This window comes from Neophocaena asiaeorientalis, unplaced genomic scaffold, assembly GCF_003031525.2.
Source record: "Neophocaena asiaeorientalis asiaeorientalis breed wild unplaced genomic scaffold, Neophocaena_asiaeorientalis_V1.1 scaffold317, whole genome shotgun sequence".
Lineage (NCBI taxonomy): Eukaryota > Metazoa > Chordata > Mammalia > Artiodactyla > Phocoenidae > Neophocaena > Neophocaena asiaeorientalis.
In genome coordinates, this window is record NW_020173114.1 from 2,656,821 (window position 1) to 2,677,342 (window position 20,522).

Here is a 20,522-nt window from a genome sequence, read left to right on the forward strand (position 1 = left end):
TGACTTGTTTATTTTATAACTGGAAGTTTGTACCTTCTGACTCCCTTCACCCATTTCACCCACTCCTATACCTACCCCCCTTCTCTGGCAACCACCAATCTGTTATATCCACGAGCTTGGCTTTTTTGTTTGTTTTGATTTGATTTGGTTTTTTTAGATTCTACATATAAGTGAAATCATACAATATTTATCTTTCTTTGTCTGATTTATTTCACTTAGCATATGCCCTCAAGGTCTATCCATGTTGCAAATGGCAAGATTCCATTCTTTTTCATGGCTAAGTAATATTTCATGCATATACATACATATATATCACATCACATTATCTTATCCATTAATCTATAGATGGGCACTTGGGTTATTCCATATCTTAGCTATTGTAAATAATGCTGCAGTGAAAATGGGGGTGCATATATCTTTTCAAATTAGTTTTTTACTAATGTTATGACTTATTTTTCTCTTAATTTAGTTCCAACAGTGGTTCTCATTTAAGGGTGATTGTTAGACTTCCCTGTGGAGCTGTTTCAAAGTGTATCTGTTTAGGTCATACTCTAGTCCCCTTGAATCTTAATTTTTAGGGTAAATGGTCCCAACTATGTAAGTTTTAAAGAACTACTTTGAATGATTTTGGAATGCACCTTTAGGTAAACACCACTGCTTGACACCACTTTGAGGTCTGAGTTATCTACATTTTATAAATGAGGAACTTAATTTCAGGGATGTAATTTGACTTCAACAGATATTTATTGAGTGCTATGTATCAGATATTGTTCTTGGAGCTATCAGTATAGCAGTGAACAAAATGGACAAATATTCCTGCCTTTGTGAAGTGTACAGTCTAGTGGGGTGAAATAGACAGTAAACAAGAAGTAATATATATTGTACTATTGCAATTGTTAGGAGAATAATAACACAGGGCAGGGTGTGTGTGTGTGTGTGTGTGTGTGTGTGTGTGTGTGTGTGCGCCCGCGCGCACGCACGCCCATGTGTTACAATTTTAAAGAGATTAGCTAGGGAAAGCCTCACTAAAAGGGTAACTTTTGAGCATAGATTTGAGGGAGATGAGGATGCGAGCCATGAAGCTGCCTAGGGGAAGAATGCTGTAGACTTCAGGAAATAAAAGGTGTGTAGTAGTTACCAGTTGAAGCCAACAATGCATTGATTGTTAGTGTTGTATTTTCCAGCGACTGAAATGAAGTAGAAGACACTGGAAACATGTCAAGCTACAAATTTCTTGGAAGGAAGTTGTATTTCCAGTGTCTTCATATTTCCTTCTTGCTTTAAAATAATTCTTCTTATATAAATAGCAGACAAAAAAAGGGAAAGCATTTTGGGTAGAGGGAAAGCAGGAACAAAGGTAGGGCTGAGTACACTGTGCTTCAGAGAGACTTAAGAAGATGAGCTTGACTACAGCAGATGATTTTTGCTGAGTAATCTTAAAACAAGGTAAGAATAGTGAGGTGTAGCCAGAAGGCATTGAAAGTCAAAGACAATTTGCTTATATCTAGGAAGCAATAGAAAGTGAAGACCTGAAAGAGTTGAGGGTGTGAGCAACACAGATACAGAAGAAGAGCATTCCAGGCAGAGGGAATAGCAGGTGCAAAAATGGATATATGCCTGTTGTAGTCTAGGAACAGCAAGGGACCTAGTATAGCTAGAGTGGCGTAAGGGGAGACCATAGATGATGAAATTAAGAGGCAATGGGGTAGATAAAGTTAAGAGGTAATGGGCAGGATTTCTCAACTTTGGCACTGTTGACATTTTGGACTAGATAATTTTTCGTTGTTGGGGGAATGTGCTGTGCATTGTGGAATGTTTTAGCAGCATCCTTGGCCTGTGTCATTTGATGCAGGTAGCACCCACTACCCATTTAGGTAACAGCCAAAAATGTTTTCAGACATTACCAAATGTCCTCTGGGGGGCAAAATTGCCCGTGAGTAAGGGCCACTGGTGTAGGGCCTTATAGATTATCTTAAGGCTTTAGCTTTTACTTGGAGTAAGATGGGAAGCCATTGGAAAGTACTGAGCATTGAACAATTTAACTTACATTTTAACAGAATTCTTCTAGCTATTTTCTTCACAATAAACAGAAAGGGAGCAAAAGTGGAAGCAGGAAAACCAGTTGGGAGGCTGTTGCAATAATGTAGGTGAGAGATGCTGGTGGCCTGCATCATGATGCTAGTGTGGAGGTGGTAAAAAGTGGTCTCATTCATGACTTAGTGTCATACAACTTGTTAGTTATTTTGATCATAAGTCAGTTGTTTTTTCATACTACTCCACAGCTTTTATCTTTTGATTTAATTATACATGAGTTTTAACATTTGTTGAGCTTATCATTTATATGATAGCATAATCAAAGCAATAGAACAGATTTGATTTAAAATGTGTCCGTTTAATTTTTGAGTGAGTTACTTTCATTTAATATATTTTTTTATTCAGAAATAGTTGATGGAATACTATATGTTTCAGGTGTATAACATAGTGATTCACAATTTTTAAAGGTTACATTCCATTTATAGTTATTGTAAAATACTGGCTGTATTCCCTGTGTTGTACAGTATATCCTTGTTCTCATTTAATATTAATAGTAAAGTTATGTTATAGTCTTACAACTTTATTTTTAAAGTGATTTTTAAATTCCTTTGGTAACCTGGAAGAGTATCGTTTATATATAAATGGTCATCGTATAGAATCTATATCCCTATAATCACACTGATTATATGCAATACGTGTAAAGACTTTTCCTCTTTTCCTTTTTAATTAACTGAATAGTAACAGTAGTATGAACAGTAAGCCCAAGTCATTGCTATATAAGGATAGCTCTATTAATTTTTGTGTACTCCACAGTGCCTGGCACAAGGTGAGTGTTCAATAAATGTTAGTAATTTATGACTCTGTAGTGAAATAAAAACACACAGAATCAAAAAACTGAAAGATTTAGTATCCAAAGGCAGCCTCTGCTGACTCAAAATAGAAATGAGCAGAAATAACAAAATACAAGTTTTTTTGTTTTGTGTACCTAACTGAACCTAACTCTAAAATTACATTTTAATATGAGGCCTTCAGAGGAAAGCTTTTTATTTTGAAAACTTTATTTTAATGTTGAAATTGTCCCCTATATGAGATGTGAGCAAATTATATTGTATAATTACCAACTCTAAAGACAGATAACTATTTTATCAGTCTAGAACTGTGTTATCTGATATGGTAGACACTAACCACGTATGACTATTGAGCACTTGCAGTGTGGAGAGTCTGAATTGAGGTATGCTGTCTTAGTCTTAGTGTGAACTTGACTTGAAGTCTTAGTATGAACAAAAAACAATGTAAAATATCTCAGTACTTTCTGTATATTGATAAACTTTTTGTTATATTAAAATGCATTTGTATGCCTTGCACTTTGAATGGATCTTTTTACGATTTATGATCCTGTAATATCAGGCATTAGTTATTTGAAAAGTACTGGTTTATTGAGTTATTCAGATTTTCCAAATACTGACAGATTTTATTGTACAATGTAAAAAGTCATATTCAGTAATACTAGTATCAACTTTATCAGAAAAACCTTTAAGTATTGGGAAGTTGTCAAGCTCAAGTTTTATAAAATTCTAATTTTCACGTGAGAGCTTGAATTTCATCTTTGGCAACAAATATTGTTACCTGTTTTCTTTGAAGTGAGTTTCACTTCATTTTTGAGAAAGCGTCTGCCAGATGCTCAAGTGTGAAAGCCATAGTTTTTGAATGTCAGTCTTTCCTTTTAGTAAAAATAGTATTCCTTGTAAAAAGTGGCTAATTCAGTGGCTTTTCCTGGAGAGAGCTATGGCACTTAATGGAACTTTATGCACTGATATGCAGCAAAATTGCTTTACATATACTTTCCATTTTACTGCGCAGAATATCATAGAGTGTACTCAAAGGTCATGATTTAATAAAATTAATAACTCTTACTGCTTCATCAAGGACATTCTTTAAGCAATGATGGCATTTTTATTACTTTTACTGCAAGTGTGCAGTACAACTACTAGTGTGGTCTGGTGTCACTGCCTTGATTTGTGCTATAGCACCATCAGTTTTATACACCAGTGCTTTTGCATCTTCAGTGCAAAAAAGTTTTCAACACTGTGAAAAAAGGCAGATAATATCTTAGTACTATTTATAAAAATAGTTTGACCTTGTGTACCCTCTGAAGGGGTCCTGGCAACTCTTAGTAGTCAATAGGCTATTGAAAACTGCTGTCCTAGGGTGCATAAAAAATTTGTGAAAAATCAGACCCTAACCACAAGTCTAGTGTACATTTAAAATGCGGCCACAGGACTTCCCTGGCAGTCCAGTGGTTAAGACTTCACGCTTCCAGGGGACACAGGTTCCATCCCTGGTTGGGGAACTAAGCTCTCCATATGCTGTGTGGCGCAGCCAAAAAAAAAAAAAAAATGAGGCCACAAATAGTAGAATACTGTATAAGGCAGAGTATCATAAATACCATGTAAGAGCTACAGAGTTTTGTAGACATTCAAAAGAAAGATGATAATCAACTGAGACAACATCAGTAAAAATGTTCTTGAAAGGATTAGTATTTGAAATGGACTTTAAAAGATTAGAAAATTTCAACAAGCTAATATTTGGGGTGGTAGAAGAGAGTGTTTCATGTAGAAGCGACAGCACGAAACTAGAGGGGTGGTTATTTATGAGACTTTGGGAAAATCATTTCATCTCTTTGGACTTTTTAGTTCCATAATCTATAAAATGAAATGATTAAATTTGATCATTTAGGTTGCTTGCAGGTTTAAAGTTGCAAGATTTTGTTATTAGGACCTGAAATCATATTTATGTGATTATAATTAAAATTTAGCATTTTTAAAAAATAAAAATTAATGTATTTGCTCCGTGTATATTCTTACATTTATTAGTGCATAAAACTTGGAGAGGATGATAAATGGAGGATCTTAAAGGACTTTATAGGAAACACATTCTGAATGGTTTTTAAAGTTTTTCAATTTTATAATCATAGTAAATTCATTTTATTACCTCTTTTGTTGTATTTGTTTTTCATGTCAGAGGTTGGGATGTAAGTGGAATTACAGTGTAATAAAATATACTTAAGTGCCTCGATTGTATCATAATTTTTTTAGTGTCTGCATTGCTAGAATTCACATTCATTCCCTTTATTCAAAGTATTTGAGGATTTAAATATTTATAGGCACAGTACCACAGATTGGCCCTACTCTGATTTTACTTTTTAAAGATACCTATTTCAGTTACTGTATGAACTAATTTCAATTGGGCTAATTTAAAATGTGGCTGCTTCTGAGTTTTCAGACATTTTGAGAGGAGTTAGATGTAGAAGACTATACTTGTAACAAAAATTTTTCCTTTTGTTGTTATTAAATACTGACTTTTCTTAAGAATAGGAATTATTAATTATGTACCATGTAGCACCTAACACAGGGCCTTATGGTAGTACCCTAGTCAAATAAACATTGGCTATATTGAAGATAATTTTAATATAGAACTTTTTAGTTGATAATGTTTTTCTTTGAAAAATTAGGTTTCATTAGCAAACCTGATTTTTCAGTAGATTATAATCTGTTTGTTTTTTCCTTCAGTGTCTATTGTGACTTTAGCTTAAACGTTAATGATGAATTATCATCTCAGATGATTGATATGAATATCTTGTGTTTTATGCAAAGATTCCTGAAGAGAATGGTATCTTACTGACCTTTTGCTATTGACTCTTTTAGGAATGGATCGTGATTATGGCCCCGGATCTTATGGAGGTCTGACATTCAAGGATATTTATCTAAAAATTCTTCTTTTGAGTGCCAGTAAAGGTGAGCGTCATTTAATTTTTTTCTTTTTAAACTCTTTGTAGGGATGGATCGTGACTATGGCCATGGATCCTGTGGGGGTCAAAGATCCATGGACTCCTACCTAAACCAGTCATATGGCATGGACAGTCACAGTGGTGGTGGTGGGGGTAGCAGGTAAATTGCTTCATCACTTGGCCAAATACTTAGATGACTGTAAGATTCTGGATATTCTAATTTCCTATTCCTTAGGCATGTGACGCTACTTGAACTTTGCTATTTAGAATCACCTTAAATGTTGAAAGGTGTTAATGGTTCTAAAAATTATCTCAGCATCACTGGCAGACATTAGGAAAATCTCAGGAAAACCTTTATCATTTCATTATAATAGAGTAAGATTTTCTGTCTTTAGCAGTGAGCATTTTTTTTCCTTCTTTTACCTTTAACTGCTTATCAATCAGAATGTCCTGAACAAATGATATAAAAATGTTATTGGAAATATTATTTGTGAAGCTTTTTCTTATGAATTTCCAAAAATCTTTACTACTGTGGGGTACTCTATAAAGCAGCAAAGCAGTCTTTGACTAGAATGGGTTTAACTGAACCAGTCTAGCAACATTCAGTTTCTAAGAAACATTTAAAATAGTTATTCTTTTAATTTTAATTTTAAAGTAAGGTACAAGAGCATATTGTAATAATAAAAGTGTTCTTTAAATCATGTCTAGATTATTTATTGGCAGGTACTGCTTATACCAGAAACACTTGTGCTCTAGACTAGGAACATTATATTAAAGCCATGAGTATGATACCTTTTCTTATTTTAATGCAGTAGAATTTAGGTTGTACTTATGTTTCACTGTCAGTGCTGTGTAAAGCTTAAACCTAGTTGAACTCCTACAGGCTTTAGGGTTGACCACATTTCAGGTCAAGGGGGGTCTACTTTTTGAGGCACAAAGATTCCTACTAGATACAAGTAAAACTAGTTAGGAAACATTTGAAAGTATTGTCCTTCTTCATAAATTGAAGGATCTGGATTCCTTAAGGATGGACTGAATGATGCTTACTTTTCTTTTTTCTGCTTCAAGTGTGCCATTATGGTTTATAGTAGAGAAAAATCAATAAAATAGTTACAACAATTTTGCTTACGTGATAGATGTTTTGAAAAATGTAGTTGAAAAGAGGAATATTTTTATATGGTTACTAGGATTCAGAAGTAAATATTACCTTCTATTTAGTGATCTGTAAATAATTGAAGTAATGTAACACATTTAAATGTTTTACCATATCTCTTCCTGCCCTATTACATTGTAAATGTAATGTGCGTAAACTATGTAGATGTTATCATTTATCTCGTGTAATTGTGGGCCTTTATAAAACTGTTGTAAGATAAGCGACTTCTGTAATCCATGCTTTGGTGAGAAGTAAGATGATTTGTTTCTTCTGTTGACTCTATTAAAACCTTGAGGAGACTGTACACTCCCTTTTTTAGAGTAGCTTTATGTGATAATTTTATGTGATACTAGGGAATAATTTTTTGATAATAGGGAATAATTTTTCAAACAATTGAAGACCTTATAAAATGTATTCTTTCTAATCTGCCTTGAAAATTCATATGCAGAGGGTATATGTTGGTGGTCTTTTACTTTTATGTTCTATTTTATGTGCTTATCCTTCTAGATTTGTTAGATTTATTAGTCTACAAGTAAAAAGTGACTGAGGATTGATTATTGACCTTAACCAAAGTTTGGCAGGTTGCCAAACTTTATAACCAGATAACTCTCCCAATTTTGACTGCTGTAGACACAATGAAGCAGTTTTGTCATATAGATTATTGGGGGTGCAAATGGATCTCTTCTGTGTCACAAGTAGCCTACATCTGTGTAGTCTTCAATTTGTGTCCCCATTGAAAGCCAAAATGTTGTAAATACTTTGTATTTTCCAGTATTAGGGATGGATTCAAAGAAAGTTTGAGTAGTTTGTGAACTTTAACAAATGACTTTTCCCAAGACTAGGGCTGGGCTTAAATAATGACAGACAAATCTTTTCTTTCTAATAAAATAGAAAGCTGCCAAAAAGCAGATTTTTAAGCTAAGGTTTACTTAACTCAATTCATATTTAAACACTGACTCAGATAGCTTTCTATCTGGTCTCATGTTGAACTGCCCAGCCCTAATCAGGTGTGAACAAAAGTAGAACTGTGCAAACCAGTATGGTATAAATGAATTTTAGTTGATAAATGTCATCTGATAATTTGTCTTTTGAATTGTCTAACATTAGTAAGCTTACTTTTGTTTTTTCCCTCACTGTGCAACTCTTCCAGGTTTGGACCTTATGAGTCTTACGACTCCAGGTCTTCTCTGGGTGGGCGAGATCTGTACAGATCTGGCTATGGTTTTAATGAACCCGAACAAAGCCGCTTCGGAGGTAGTTATGGTGGTCGATTTGAGAGCTCCTACCGGAATAGCCTTGACTCTTTCGGAGGTAGAAACCAGGGCGGGTCTAGCTGGGAAGCACCTTACTCCCGTTCAAAATTGAGGCCTGGGTTTATGGAGGACAGAGGAAGAGAGAATTACTCTTCCTACAGCAGTTTTTCTTCACCCCATATGAAGCCTGCACCTGTAGGCTCTCGGGGGAGAGGAACGCCTGCTTATCCTGAAAGTACGTTTGGAAGCAGAAACTATGATGCTTTTGGAGGACCATCAACAGGCAGAGGCCGAGGCCGAGGAGTAAGTACAACAGAATCTTTTCAGATTCTTTTCACTAGTCACTCTTTTAAACCCTTTCAAGACCATGGTTTTCAACTAGAATAAACACTGTTCATCCCAGTGTATTTTGAAGAAAAGCTGAGTCCTAAGCATAATTTTTAGGTTGCCTATAAAAGTTTTTCCACCTCAGAAAATACGTGGCAGTGTGAGATGACTGTTCATAAAGTTTTGCCAAATCTCCCTTTATTAAAAAGGTGAGGATATTAGGTTTGGTCTAAAAGGGGTTAAAAGGAGTTGCATTTTTCCTTGTAAACACTAGCAATTTTGCTAGTGGGACAGTTCTTGGATTATGTAAAGGTAATGAACCCTTCTGGAGTTTTTGAGTAGGTTAAAGGTGCAATGTATGATAAAATGTGTATACTTTGCTGCTAAACTCTAGCACGTAGAATTTCTTCAAAGCTTCATATTTCACATTAAACACGAGACTAAAAGTCGGTGATAGTTGAGGGTAGCTTAGCCATGTTTACATGGTGAAGAAGTTGATATGTATAATAGGTTGTAGATGATTTGTGGTCAGTATAATTTTGCTAACTTACTCTCTTACAGTATGTCCTATTGCTGGGTGTTCTGTTTTACCTGTGTCACTAGTTTTACTATTGAGAAATAATTTCCTCCCTGTATAAACATGTCTACGGCTTCTTCCTAGGAAGTAATATTTTGTAAATTACTGCTTAAATGAGTAAATATACTAGTCTTCAAGTATTTAATTTCAGGATATATAGTATAAAGATTATGCCTTACATTCTCAGGTAACTTGACTGACATGAAATTTTACCTAGTAAGGATATGTAGATTGTGGAGTTACTATGCACTTTGATCCTATAAAGAATATTGTATTTTTGCTATAACATGAGGAGTGTTTTATTTTTTTTAAGTCAGTTGCTCTTAATATTCTGTTTGCAGAGGAAAGTACTTCTGATAAAAAATGCTGTAGGGCACATATTTTTAACTGCTCACTAGCCTTTGGTACATCAGTGTAGTTTGTCATACTTGTGTAGAAATTTTGCATTTATAACAGTTACTCTTTACTTATGTAAAATGCATTGCACCTTTAATGGATAATTGATGAAGATTTTTCTGATGTGACTATGTAAATTGCCTGGAAACACTAATTTATTCAAGTCTACTAGGTTAGATAGGTATTCCTAAGCATAATATACAAATGTAAGCAACTGATATGTTGCTATTCTACCATGCTTCATGATTGTAGATTAACTGAAAATAGTTGGGATAATAGGCTTTGGGTTTTGAAATTGAAAATCTATTCCAGTTGGAAAATTTGGAAAACTCTTAACGTTTTCCATTAGGCAAATGATTTTTTTCTCAATGAGACTTCAAATATCAATTTTGTTTTCATGATAGAAAAACAGGTATTCCTGTTCTTTGTTTCCACCATTCTAGTCGGAATGGACTTTTCTTTCTTTCTTCCTGTTAATGACATAGATGAACCAATAGGGCTTTCTTTTTTAATCTTCACTTGTACAATTCCCATTGGATCCTTCTCTTCAGATTACTCCTCAATCTTTATCTTCTAAAAGTAGGGTTAGTAGAGTAAATTTCTATGAACATGTGGCCTTTTGGTGTAGTGGATTTTGTTAACGACAGGAGAAGAGGAAGGGACACAAAGAGTCGTTTGGTTGCATGACTCTTCGTCTGTAAACTTTTGCTTCTTGGGCTTCTGGGTCAGAATATGTTTCTCTAGGTAAGAATGTGAATGGAACGTCAGATGCAATTCTTTATCTGAAGTGTGTCTTGGAAGTTGATGCATGGTTATGCTTTAACTCTCCTATTTCATACTAATGTTCCATCTCGCCTTCTCATCCCTTTTTCAACAGGGAGAAATCCTAAATCATTTCTGGATCTTTTTTTACTTCAAACTTCAAATATGGTCTTCTTTGTGTATCTTAGTTTTAAGCCAGGTTTTAGTAAAATAAAGATTTCTTTTAAGGTCTTTTCATGGGAAAACATCGATTAGGAACTCTGAAGAGGAGTTGTCAGAGAGTTGTACAAGTGGTAATATTCTGACAGGCACATATGTTGTTTATGATCTCAAGTAATTTTGAATTGTAAGAATCAAAAAACAGGAAATATTCATATTTGTTCTTCTGGAAATAAAATACTAATTCAATGGATTTGAGCTCATGTAATAATTTACAAAGTTTTTCAGTGTATTCAGAGTGGACTTGTAAAATTTAGTTACATTCTGAGGAATTTTCAGGTGAAAAATTTTAGATAGGTAACATAAATTATATATGAATTCATACGTTATCATTGGATATTGTGCTAATATTTCTTGATTTCACAAATTTGCAGCATATGAGTGATTTTGGAAGCATTCATAGACCTGGAATTGTTGTTGACTATCAAAACAAACCCACCAATGTGACAGTTACTGCTGCAAGAGGAATAAAGAGAAAAATGATGCAACCATTTAATAAGCCTGGTGGAACCTTTATCAAGAAACCCAAGCTAGCAAAACCTGTGGAGAAGATGAGCCTCAGCAAATCACCCAGTAAGTAAGAAAACATAACCTTGCTATGGTTCAAGGTACTTTTTATTTTTTTTAACTCAGTGCATTTAGATAATTTTTCACGTTTATATAGAGAAACAGTATAATAATTACAGTTGTAGAAATCAGATCTGCAGATGCCCTAATCAGTCATGGATATCAAAATTACCGAAAGATACTTTTTAAATTCACATGCCCTGGTTCACCCCTCTTCGCTAAATCTTGATTTAGGGTGGAGCCAGAATGTCTATATTTTTAAAAAGACCTCACACATAATTTTGATTCAGACTCCTTTCTTGGGTGTTATATTTATTGTTGGATATATTATTGAAGAAGTGGTATGTTACATTACATAGAATCCCCTTCATAAGGTCAAAGGCAAGAAATTTTTCATGGTCCTTGGTACCAGGAAAAGCTGTGCATTCTTCTAGAAAATTAATTTGTTTTTTATCTTCTGGACATGATTATTCTTAGAGGTAATCATATTTCCATTTTTACAGTGTTAAAAATTGAGAGCCAGTCTGAAAATGAAATTAAGAAAACAATTTAATTCAGTTAGCATCAAGAAGAATTGAATACTCAGAAATAAATTTAACAAAAGAAGTGCAGGGCTTCCCTTGTGGTGCAGTGGTTAAGAATCCGCCTGCCAATGCAGGGGACACGGGTTCGAGCCCTGGTCCAGGAAGATCACACATGCCGTGGAGTAACTAAGCCCGTACGCCACAACTACTGAGCCTGCGCTCCAGAGCCCGTGAGCCACGACTACTGAGCCCGCATGCCACAACTACTGAAGCCTGCGCACCTAGAGCCTGTGCTCCACAGCAAGAGAAGCCACCACAATGAGAAGCCCACACACTGCAATGAAGAGTAGCCCCCTCTCGCTGCAACTAGAGAAAGCCCATGTGCAGCAATGAAGACCCGACACAACCAAAAATAAATAAATAAAATAAATAAATTTAAAAAACCCGCAAAACTTATACTTTGAAAACTATAAAACATTGTTGAAAGAAATTAAGGATCTAAATAAATGGAATACTAAATAAATGTCCATAGATCAGAAGACTTAACATTATTAAGATCGTAATACTCTCCAAACTGATCTACTGATTCAGCCCAATCCCTATCAGAATGCCACCTAACTTCTTTGCAAAAATTGACAAGTTGATTCTAAAATTCATAGGGAATAGCAAGGGACCTAAAATAGCCAAAACAATCCTAAAAAAAGAAGAACAAAATAGAAAGACTCATTACTTCATGATTTCAAAACTTACTACAAAGCCACAGTAATCAAGACAGAGTGGTACTGGCACAAGGCCAGACATATAGATCAGTGGAAGAGAATTGAGAGTCCAGAAATGAACTCATAAATCTGTGGTCAAATTTATTTTAGCAAAAATGCTAAAATTATTCAATGAGGAGAGAATAGTCTTTTCAACAAATGGTGCTGGAACCAACTGGATTGCCACATGCACAAGCTAAAATGCAACACCTAAATGCAAGGACTGAAACTATAAAACTCTCAGAAGAAAACAGGGGTAAGTCTTCATGGCTTTGGATTTGGCAAGGAATTCTTAGATATGACACTAAAAGAATGAACAACCAAATAAAAAATAGGTAAATTGGACTTTATCAAAATTAAAAACTTCTGTGCTTCAAAGGACACCATCAAGAGAGTGAAAAGACAGCTCACAGAGTAGGAGAAAATATTTGCAAATTACATATCTGATAAGGGACTTGGCATCTAGAATATATAGAATTTTTTAACTCAATAAAAAGACAAATAGCCCAATTGAAAAAAGTGAGCAGAGCATCTGAACAGACATTTTCCCCAAAAAGATATACAGATAGCCAATAAGCACATGAAAAAGTGCCCAACAATTAGTTAGCAGGGAAATTTAAATCAGGACCACGATGAGATACCACTTCATACTCACCTGGATGGCTAGAATCAAAAAGTTAGTAACAAGTCTTAGCAAGGATGAGGAGAAATCAGAACCTTCTTACACCACTGGTGGGAATGTAAAATGGTCCAGGCACTTTGGAAAACAGTTCCTCAAATTGTTAAACTACCATATGATCCAGCAGTTCCACTCCCAGGTATATACCAAGAAAAATGAAAACATATGTCTGCACAGAAATTTGTGTACGGATACATATAACATCATTGTTCATAGTAGCCAAAAGGTAGAAACAACCCAAATGCTCATCAATGGATAAATGGATAAACAAAATGTGGTACGTCCATACAGAATAGAATGGTAGAATATTTTCCAGCCATAAAAATGGAGTGAAGTACTGATACATGCTACAACTTGGATGAACTTTGAAAAGATTAATGAAGTGAAAGAAGCCAGTCACAAAAGTCCACATAATATGATTCTTTTCATTTGAAAGTGTAGAATACAGAAGTCTATAGGGATAGAAAGTAGATTAGTGGTTGCTTTGGACTGTGGGGTGTGTAGGGAGTAATACCAGGGTACCAGATTTCTTTGTAAGGTGATGAAAATGTTCTAGAATTGATTATAGTAATGTTTGCACATACCTGTGAATGTTCTAAAAAACATTGGATTACATACTTTAAATGGGTGGATCGTATGGTTTATACTGAATTATATCTCAATAAATCTTTAAAAAAAAGTTCAGAGCCAGATTACTCTGTTTCTTTTCTCCGTCATTGTATTTTACTTAACTTTGTAATGTATCTCTAAATGAAATCAAGTACATTTGACCAAATTAGATTGTCAAGAGGATACATAAATAATATACAACAGATACTTTGCCTGTTTTTGACTGTACACTGAATTATTTTTTGGTTTTTTATATTTATTTTACTTTTGCCTTGATGACTGAAAAGCATTTTATCTTTCCAAGTTAGGTGATATCGCAAGGGGGCAAAAATTACTCTCTTCCTTAGAATTAATATTTGATTGCCTAATCTTGTTGGGACTGGAGGAGGTTAAGATCATTGTAATGAATGAATATTCCAAATTTTTCTGGTCTAGTTTTTCAAATTTTTTACATCCAGTTTTAAAAATAAGATATATATGTATATATATATATTAGTAGGAGGTGGGTTAGAAAGGATCTTGCTGTGATTTATGTCATAGAGTGTTCTGCCTATGTTTTCCTCTGAGAGTTTGATAGTGTCTTTTTTAATCTAATTACAACATTACAGACATTTTAATGTATCATATTTGAAAAAAATAATTGATATTGCAAATGTTGGATTTTTTTCCTTAAAATTATAAGTTATAATACAAGACTCAGGAACGGTTTAAATACTATTCTTAAATCTACTTTCCTGCCATGCTTTGCGTGGGACATCTGTATTATTTAGTAAAAAATAGCAATATTCTGGAATTCAGGAAACCTGCTAATAGGTAGAGTATGTGTTAGTAAGGATAACTTTTATACTGTGTTAGTTGATAGATTGCTGTTTACTGAATTGTGTACTCTAAATATTTCTAGACTAGGCAATTCAGTTGATCCTCTTGGGATAGATTTCAAAGATATATTTTGCAAGTAGAGTTAAATAAATATTGCAAAGTTTGAATCAGAAACTGATTTGCCACTAAAGCAGCTATATGTGACCCAACTTTTTTTTTTCTTTTTAGCAAAACTTGAGAGAGCAGTGTAGTATAACTAACAATGAAGCCAAAATCCTGTAGTCAAATCAGGCTTTCACTCTTAGGCATGAGGTGGGCATTCTGAAAGATGTCTGCTGAATATTTAGGAATAAGAAGTCTTGCTACACTGTAGTATATAGACTATATGATTTTTTGAAAAGCAGTAGGAAAGGAACCGTACTCAGTCATTTGGATAGAGAGAGGTACAACATATATCATAGTTTTAGCACATGAAGGGAAATGGAACTGCTTCTAGTTTAACGTCATGTACAAGTGGATTTTATACAGAGAGGATTTGAGGGGAACTGAAGGAGGATATTGAAAATGGTTAATAAAATAATAATGTACATTTAAGCTCTTATAAAATGATGAAAAATAGGGCTTCCCTGGTGGCGCAGTGGTTGAGAGTCCACCTGCTGATGCAGGGGACGTGGGTTCGTGCCCCGGTCCAGGAAGATCCCACATGCCGCGGAGCGGCTGGGCCCATGAACCATGGCCGCTGAGCCTGCGCGTCCGGAACCTGTGCTCCGCAACGGGAGAGGCCACAACAGTGAGAGGCCCGCGTACCACAAAAAAAAACACAAAAAAAGATGAAAAATAATCTAGATATTGAATTTTAAGGTATTTTATATAGTTTTGAAACATCCCACTGTATGCATAGCAAGTACTTAATATTTGTTTACTGTTAAGTTTATGAAATCCCCAGGTGTTCATTATTTCGTATTAGATATTTTTCCAAAGGTAATCCAAAAGGATAAACAATGTATAAAACGAAAAGTTTGAGGGCAGATGAGGTTTTTTTTTTTAAGTCTAAAGTTAATTGTATCATAAGAAAGAACCTTTTTCTTTTAATACAATGAGATATCACTTCACACCATGTGAAGTCGATGGTCTTAAAAATAAAAAAAGGAGGGCTTCCCTGGTGGCGCAGTGATTGAGAGTCCGCCTGCCGATGCAGGGGACACCGGTTTGTGCCCTGGTCCGGGAAGATCCCACATGCCACGGAGCGGCTAGGCCTGTGAGCCATGGCCTCTGAGCCTGAGCGTCCGGAGCCTGTGCTCCGCAACGGGAGAGGGCATAGCAGTGAGAGGCCCGTGTACCGCAAAAAAAATGTAAAAAAAAGGAAAATAACAAGTATTGACGAGGATGTGGAGAAATTAGAACCCTCACACAGTACTGGTGGGAATGTAAAGTGGTGCAGCTGCCGTGGGGAACAATTTGATGGTTCCTCAAATGATTAAACATAGACTGACCATATGAACCAACAATTCCACTCCTAGATACATACTTCAAAGAATTGAAAAGAAGTATTCAATCAAAAACTTGTATATAAATGTTCATAGCAACATCATTCACAAGTGTTAAAAGGTGGAAACAATCCAAATGTTCATCAGCAGATGAAAGGATGAAAAAAAATATGGTGTATTCGCACAATGGAAAATTATTCAGCCATAAAAAGGAAGGAGGTACTGATACATGGTACAACACATGGGTGAACCTTGAAAACATTATGCTAAATAAAAGAAGCCAGACAAAAAAATGCCACGTATTGTATCCTTTGTTTATATAAAATATCCAGAATAGGAGAATCTGTAGAGACAGAAAGCAGATTGGTAGTTTTACCAGGTGCTTTAGTGACTGCTTAATGGGTATGGGGTTTCTCTTTGGAGTGATTAAAAAGTTCTGGAACTAAATAGTGGTGATGGTTGCACAACATTGTGATGCACTTAAAGCCACTAAATGGTACACTTTGAAATGGTTAAAATAGTGCATTTTGTACTGTGTATTCGCATTAAGGCATGTTTGGAGAAAAAGAGGAAGAATCTGCTTTTGTTTTAGAGTTTATACATTTTAAGAAATTTTGGGAGAGCTGCTATAATAAATGAGTTTTTGTATCCAAGGCTCTCTCTCTAGTGCTCATTGTTTTTCCACATTCATGCAAGGTCAGGTTATTTCCGTGTTTCCCAGAGTGTGGTATTCAAAATTATTTTAGGTGATATGGATATTATTGCTTAAAATGAGGATAAGAAAAAATGAGCAGATCTACAGAAAAATATGTAGCAGATAATAACATAGGTGAGAAGTAAATAGGCAAAGTTCATGATGATGTTATTCACATGAATGAAGTTTCAGAAATGCTGGGTAATCTCAAATTCTGATTTTCGTGGTGAGTTCAATTTAGATAATGACCGTCAAGTAAATCTTGTATGTCTATAGTTTATAAACTGGGGACTGGAAAAGGAGAATGGAAAAATGATTTTTATTTTTAACTCTTTTGTCTGATCCCCTAGCAAAAACAGATCCTAAAAATGAAGAAGAAGAAAAGCGACGAATTGAGGCTCGGCGAGAGAAACAAAGGCGCAGAAGAGAAAAAAACAGTGAGAAATACGGAGATGGATACAGGTTTGTGCTTAGTAGAGTCTGAAAATTGGACTCATAAAAACACTGTTTCCGGGGTTTGGGGGTTGAAAAATTGAGTAGATGGCCAAAAGGGTCAAACTTCCAATTATAAGATAAATAAGTTCTGGGGATATATTGTATAGCATGGTGACTATTGTTAACAATACTGTATATATATTTGAAGTTGCTAAGAGAGTAGATCTTCAAAGTTCTCAGCACAAGAAAAAAATATAACTAGTGAAGTGTTGGACATAACTAAACTCATTGTGCTCATCATTTCACAATAGATACATGTATCAAATAATTATGTTGTGCATCTTAAACTTACACAATGTTACATGTCAATCTCAATAAAACTGGAAAAAAGTAAAATAAGAAAAGATATTTTTTAAAAAGCTGCTATTATTGGTGTCTTAAGCTGGTGCTGTAGTTGTGTAGAGTTAGCCTATGTTTGATTCCTGTCTCAAGGATATTGACATATTCAGTTTGCTACTCTCCACCTCTCCCATAGCTATTTGGTTGTCAGGGTCTAAAAGAATGCTGTATAATTGTCCTTGGGACTTTCAAGCCACTGACAATCACTCTACAGATTTTAAAACTGGAATTCCTGATTTTTTACGTGCACAAGCAATAATCTATCTGGCCAAAAGAGATTGTGATATGTCATTAGTTTTATGATACAGACTGATTTCCGAGATGCAATAAGGAAAAATATGTCTTAGAATCGATAAAGTATTGTGTTTAAGCAAACAAAGACAAAAACCTGTTTCCTTGAAAAAGCAGATACATCAATTCGGATGTGAAAAAATTCCCGAGAGTCAAATGAAAAGGTTTGATCAAAGATATATAGGAATGGGACTTCCCTGGTGGCGCAGTGGTTAAGAATCCACCTGCCAGTGTGGGGGACACAGGTTCGAACCCTGGTCCGGGAAGATCTCTCATGGCGTGGGACAACTAGGCCTGTGCGCCACAACTACTGAGCCTGTGCTCTAGAGCCCCTGTGCCACAACTACTGAGCCCGTGTGCCACAACTACTGAGCCCGTGTGCCACAACTACTGAAGCCCGCACGCCTAGAGCCCTGTGCTCTGCAACAAGAGAAGCCACCACAATGAGAAGCCCACGCACTGCAATGAAGAGTAGTAGCCCCTGCTCACCGCAACTAGAGAAAGCATGCACGCAGCAACAAAGACACAGTAGAGCCAAAAAAAACAAAAGATATATAGGAATGATTTTGATTTTTTAATATTTACAGTCATCACACAGTGGATTGATTCTAGGACCACCACCCCTCCTACCCGACCCCCACCCGACCCTCAAATACCAAAATCTGAGGATGCTCAAACACCTCTATGAGGGTTTTCATCTTACTAAGATAAGAAAACCAAGGCCCAGATAAGTTAAGTTGCCTGAGGTCACATAAGGGTGCTAGGAAATAAACCCAGCAGTAGATATCAGATCCTATACTCTTACCCAGGAAAATAAATATAATAGTACTGTAAGGAATTAGTTGGAAAATGGAGACTAGAGGCAAAGAAACCAATTAGGAAACTAGTGTCGTAATTCGAGGAAAAGGTAGTAACAAGAATATATGAGGTAGGAATAATTAAATGGCAGAAAAAGGGAAAATTCATTCTGGAGTGGCTCCTGAGCTTCTAAATGAGTGCATTTGTCCAGTCCAGGCTGATTAGTCATCCTGAAGTGATTTTTACAGGGCAGGACTTTTGATCATCCAAGAGCTCTAACAGAGAGAATTATGGTTGTCTGATGTTCCACCTGGCTTTGTTGTCACTACTTTAGTGGTTTGGAAGCTTGAGGATGGAACAGAGTGTAAAATAAGTAGTAGAACTTTGGAACTTGATACTGCTTGAAGTTTGCTCTGGCTTTCTAACTGATCTAGACTTGAAGTGGATAGTTTAGGATTAGATTAAGTAGGTTCATTGATCCATCTTTCATACCCAGAAGCTCCAGTGTGGGCCAGCGATGCCAATTGGTATAATAACAGTGTCCAGACAGGTACTTAGATACTATCTTTTTCTGACTTAAGCTAAATTTAAATCAACCATTAAATGGAAGAGAGGAAATCATTTATGCTGGGAAAATTAATTTCATTGGTATAGTCTTATGAACTCTTTCTAAGTAAATAAGGTAATATTTAAAGAAAAACTTTTTTTTTCCCTTACAGAATGGCATTCACATGTTCATTTTGTAAATTTCGAACGTTTGAAGAAAAAGATATTGAACTACATCTGGAAAGTTCTTCACACCAGGAAACATTAGATCATATTCAAAAACAAACCAAATTCGATAAAGTAGTTATGGAATTTTTGCATGTAAGTAGCTGTTTTTGAAGTGAGAAGCACTTTATCTGACATTTGAATTTCTTATATTTTCATAGTTTCCCATCTTTCTCCCATTTTATGTTTCTAAGAATTTAATTTACTATTCACTTAAAGAAAGAGTTGTTTTAAAATTAGCTCAGAAGTATATGTGAATTCCTCTTTCATAGATTTTAGATTTGTTATTTGAGAGTACATTTTTCACAGTAGTTTCTGGCAGAGGTGTCAGGAAAAAATTCCTTTAACAGCTGTTTATTGATACAGAATCAGCTATCATCTATTAACAGTCTTCTGTGTACCTGGTGTTGTGCTGGGTACTTTTCTTCATATTTCATTTCAGCCTTATGCTAACTCCTCTTTATTCTAAAAGATCATGCTCAGAGCAGTTCAGTGACTTTCAATAAATGGAAGTCTGAATTCAGAGCCAGAGAGCCTGGTGTTTGATTAGTGTCCTTTATATTATCAGAATGTGGTCATCAGTTCAACAGTTTTTCTTGAATACTTACGGAAGGTGCTGTTCAGGCACTGAAGACAAAGACACTCCCCTCAGTGAACTAACAATAATTGGAAATTGAACACACTCACACTTAAACAGATGACACTGTTGAGTGGAAGGCCCCAGCGTGATGGTGTAGGCAGAAGTGGCTTGGAGAAGGGGTGGATAGTTGGGTCCAAGGCTGGATCTGGACTGCTAACTGTATATACAATTAGTTTGGGCAAAAGAGATGGAGTTGTTAGAAGGTTAGAAGTACAGGGATCATTTACTCCTCTATATCCTTGCAGAATTGTATACCTTAATTAAAATTTCTTTCTGTAATTTTGTTTAACTGGTTCCTAACTGTTATTTAGGACTTTCATATTCACCTGTCCTGAGACGATCTCTTGCCTATCAGCTGTCTTCGATCTCTCTCTCTCTATGTACCTAAAATACATCTTGAACAGTAAATACTTTTTGTAGTTTCCTGGTACTTTATATTAGTCTTTCCAACTAAATTGTAAGCTCCTTGAGAACATTTACTAGTTCTTATATAACAGATATTGTTATCTTCCATAGGCCAAGCATGGTGCTAGGCCTATACTA

The 20,522-nt window shown here is 35.4% G+C and overlaps 1 protein-coding gene across 4 annotated transcripts in view; it reads left to right on the plus strand.

Annotated features, from left to right (window-relative positions):
- Nucleotides 1-20,522, plus strand: part of ZNF326 (zinc finger protein 326) — a 35,567-nt gene that overhangs the window by 4,037 nt on the left and 11,008 nt on the right. Inside the window, exons 2-8 of one of the 4 annotated variants that reach the window (XM_024743609.1) lie at nt 5,739-5,774; nt 5,870-5,981; nt 8,125-8,285; nt 8,414-8,530; nt 10,883-11,081; nt 16,996-17,107; nt 19,288-19,435. In XM_024743609.1, coding sequence (XP_024599377.1) covers nt 5,942-5,981; nt 8,125-8,285; nt 8,414-8,530; nt 10,883-11,081; nt 16,996-17,107; nt 19,288-19,435 — 777 coding nt within the window. In that variant the 5' untranslated portion in view covers nt 5,739-5,774; nt 5,870-5,941. Of the gene's footprint in view, nt 1-5,738; nt 5,829-5,869; nt 5,982-8,124; nt 8,531-10,882; nt 11,082-16,995; nt 17,108-19,287; nt 19,436-20,522 lie in introns of all 4 variants that reach the window. The other 3 variants (XM_024743608.1, XM_024743610.1, XM_024743613.1) reach the window with 3 other exon arrangements.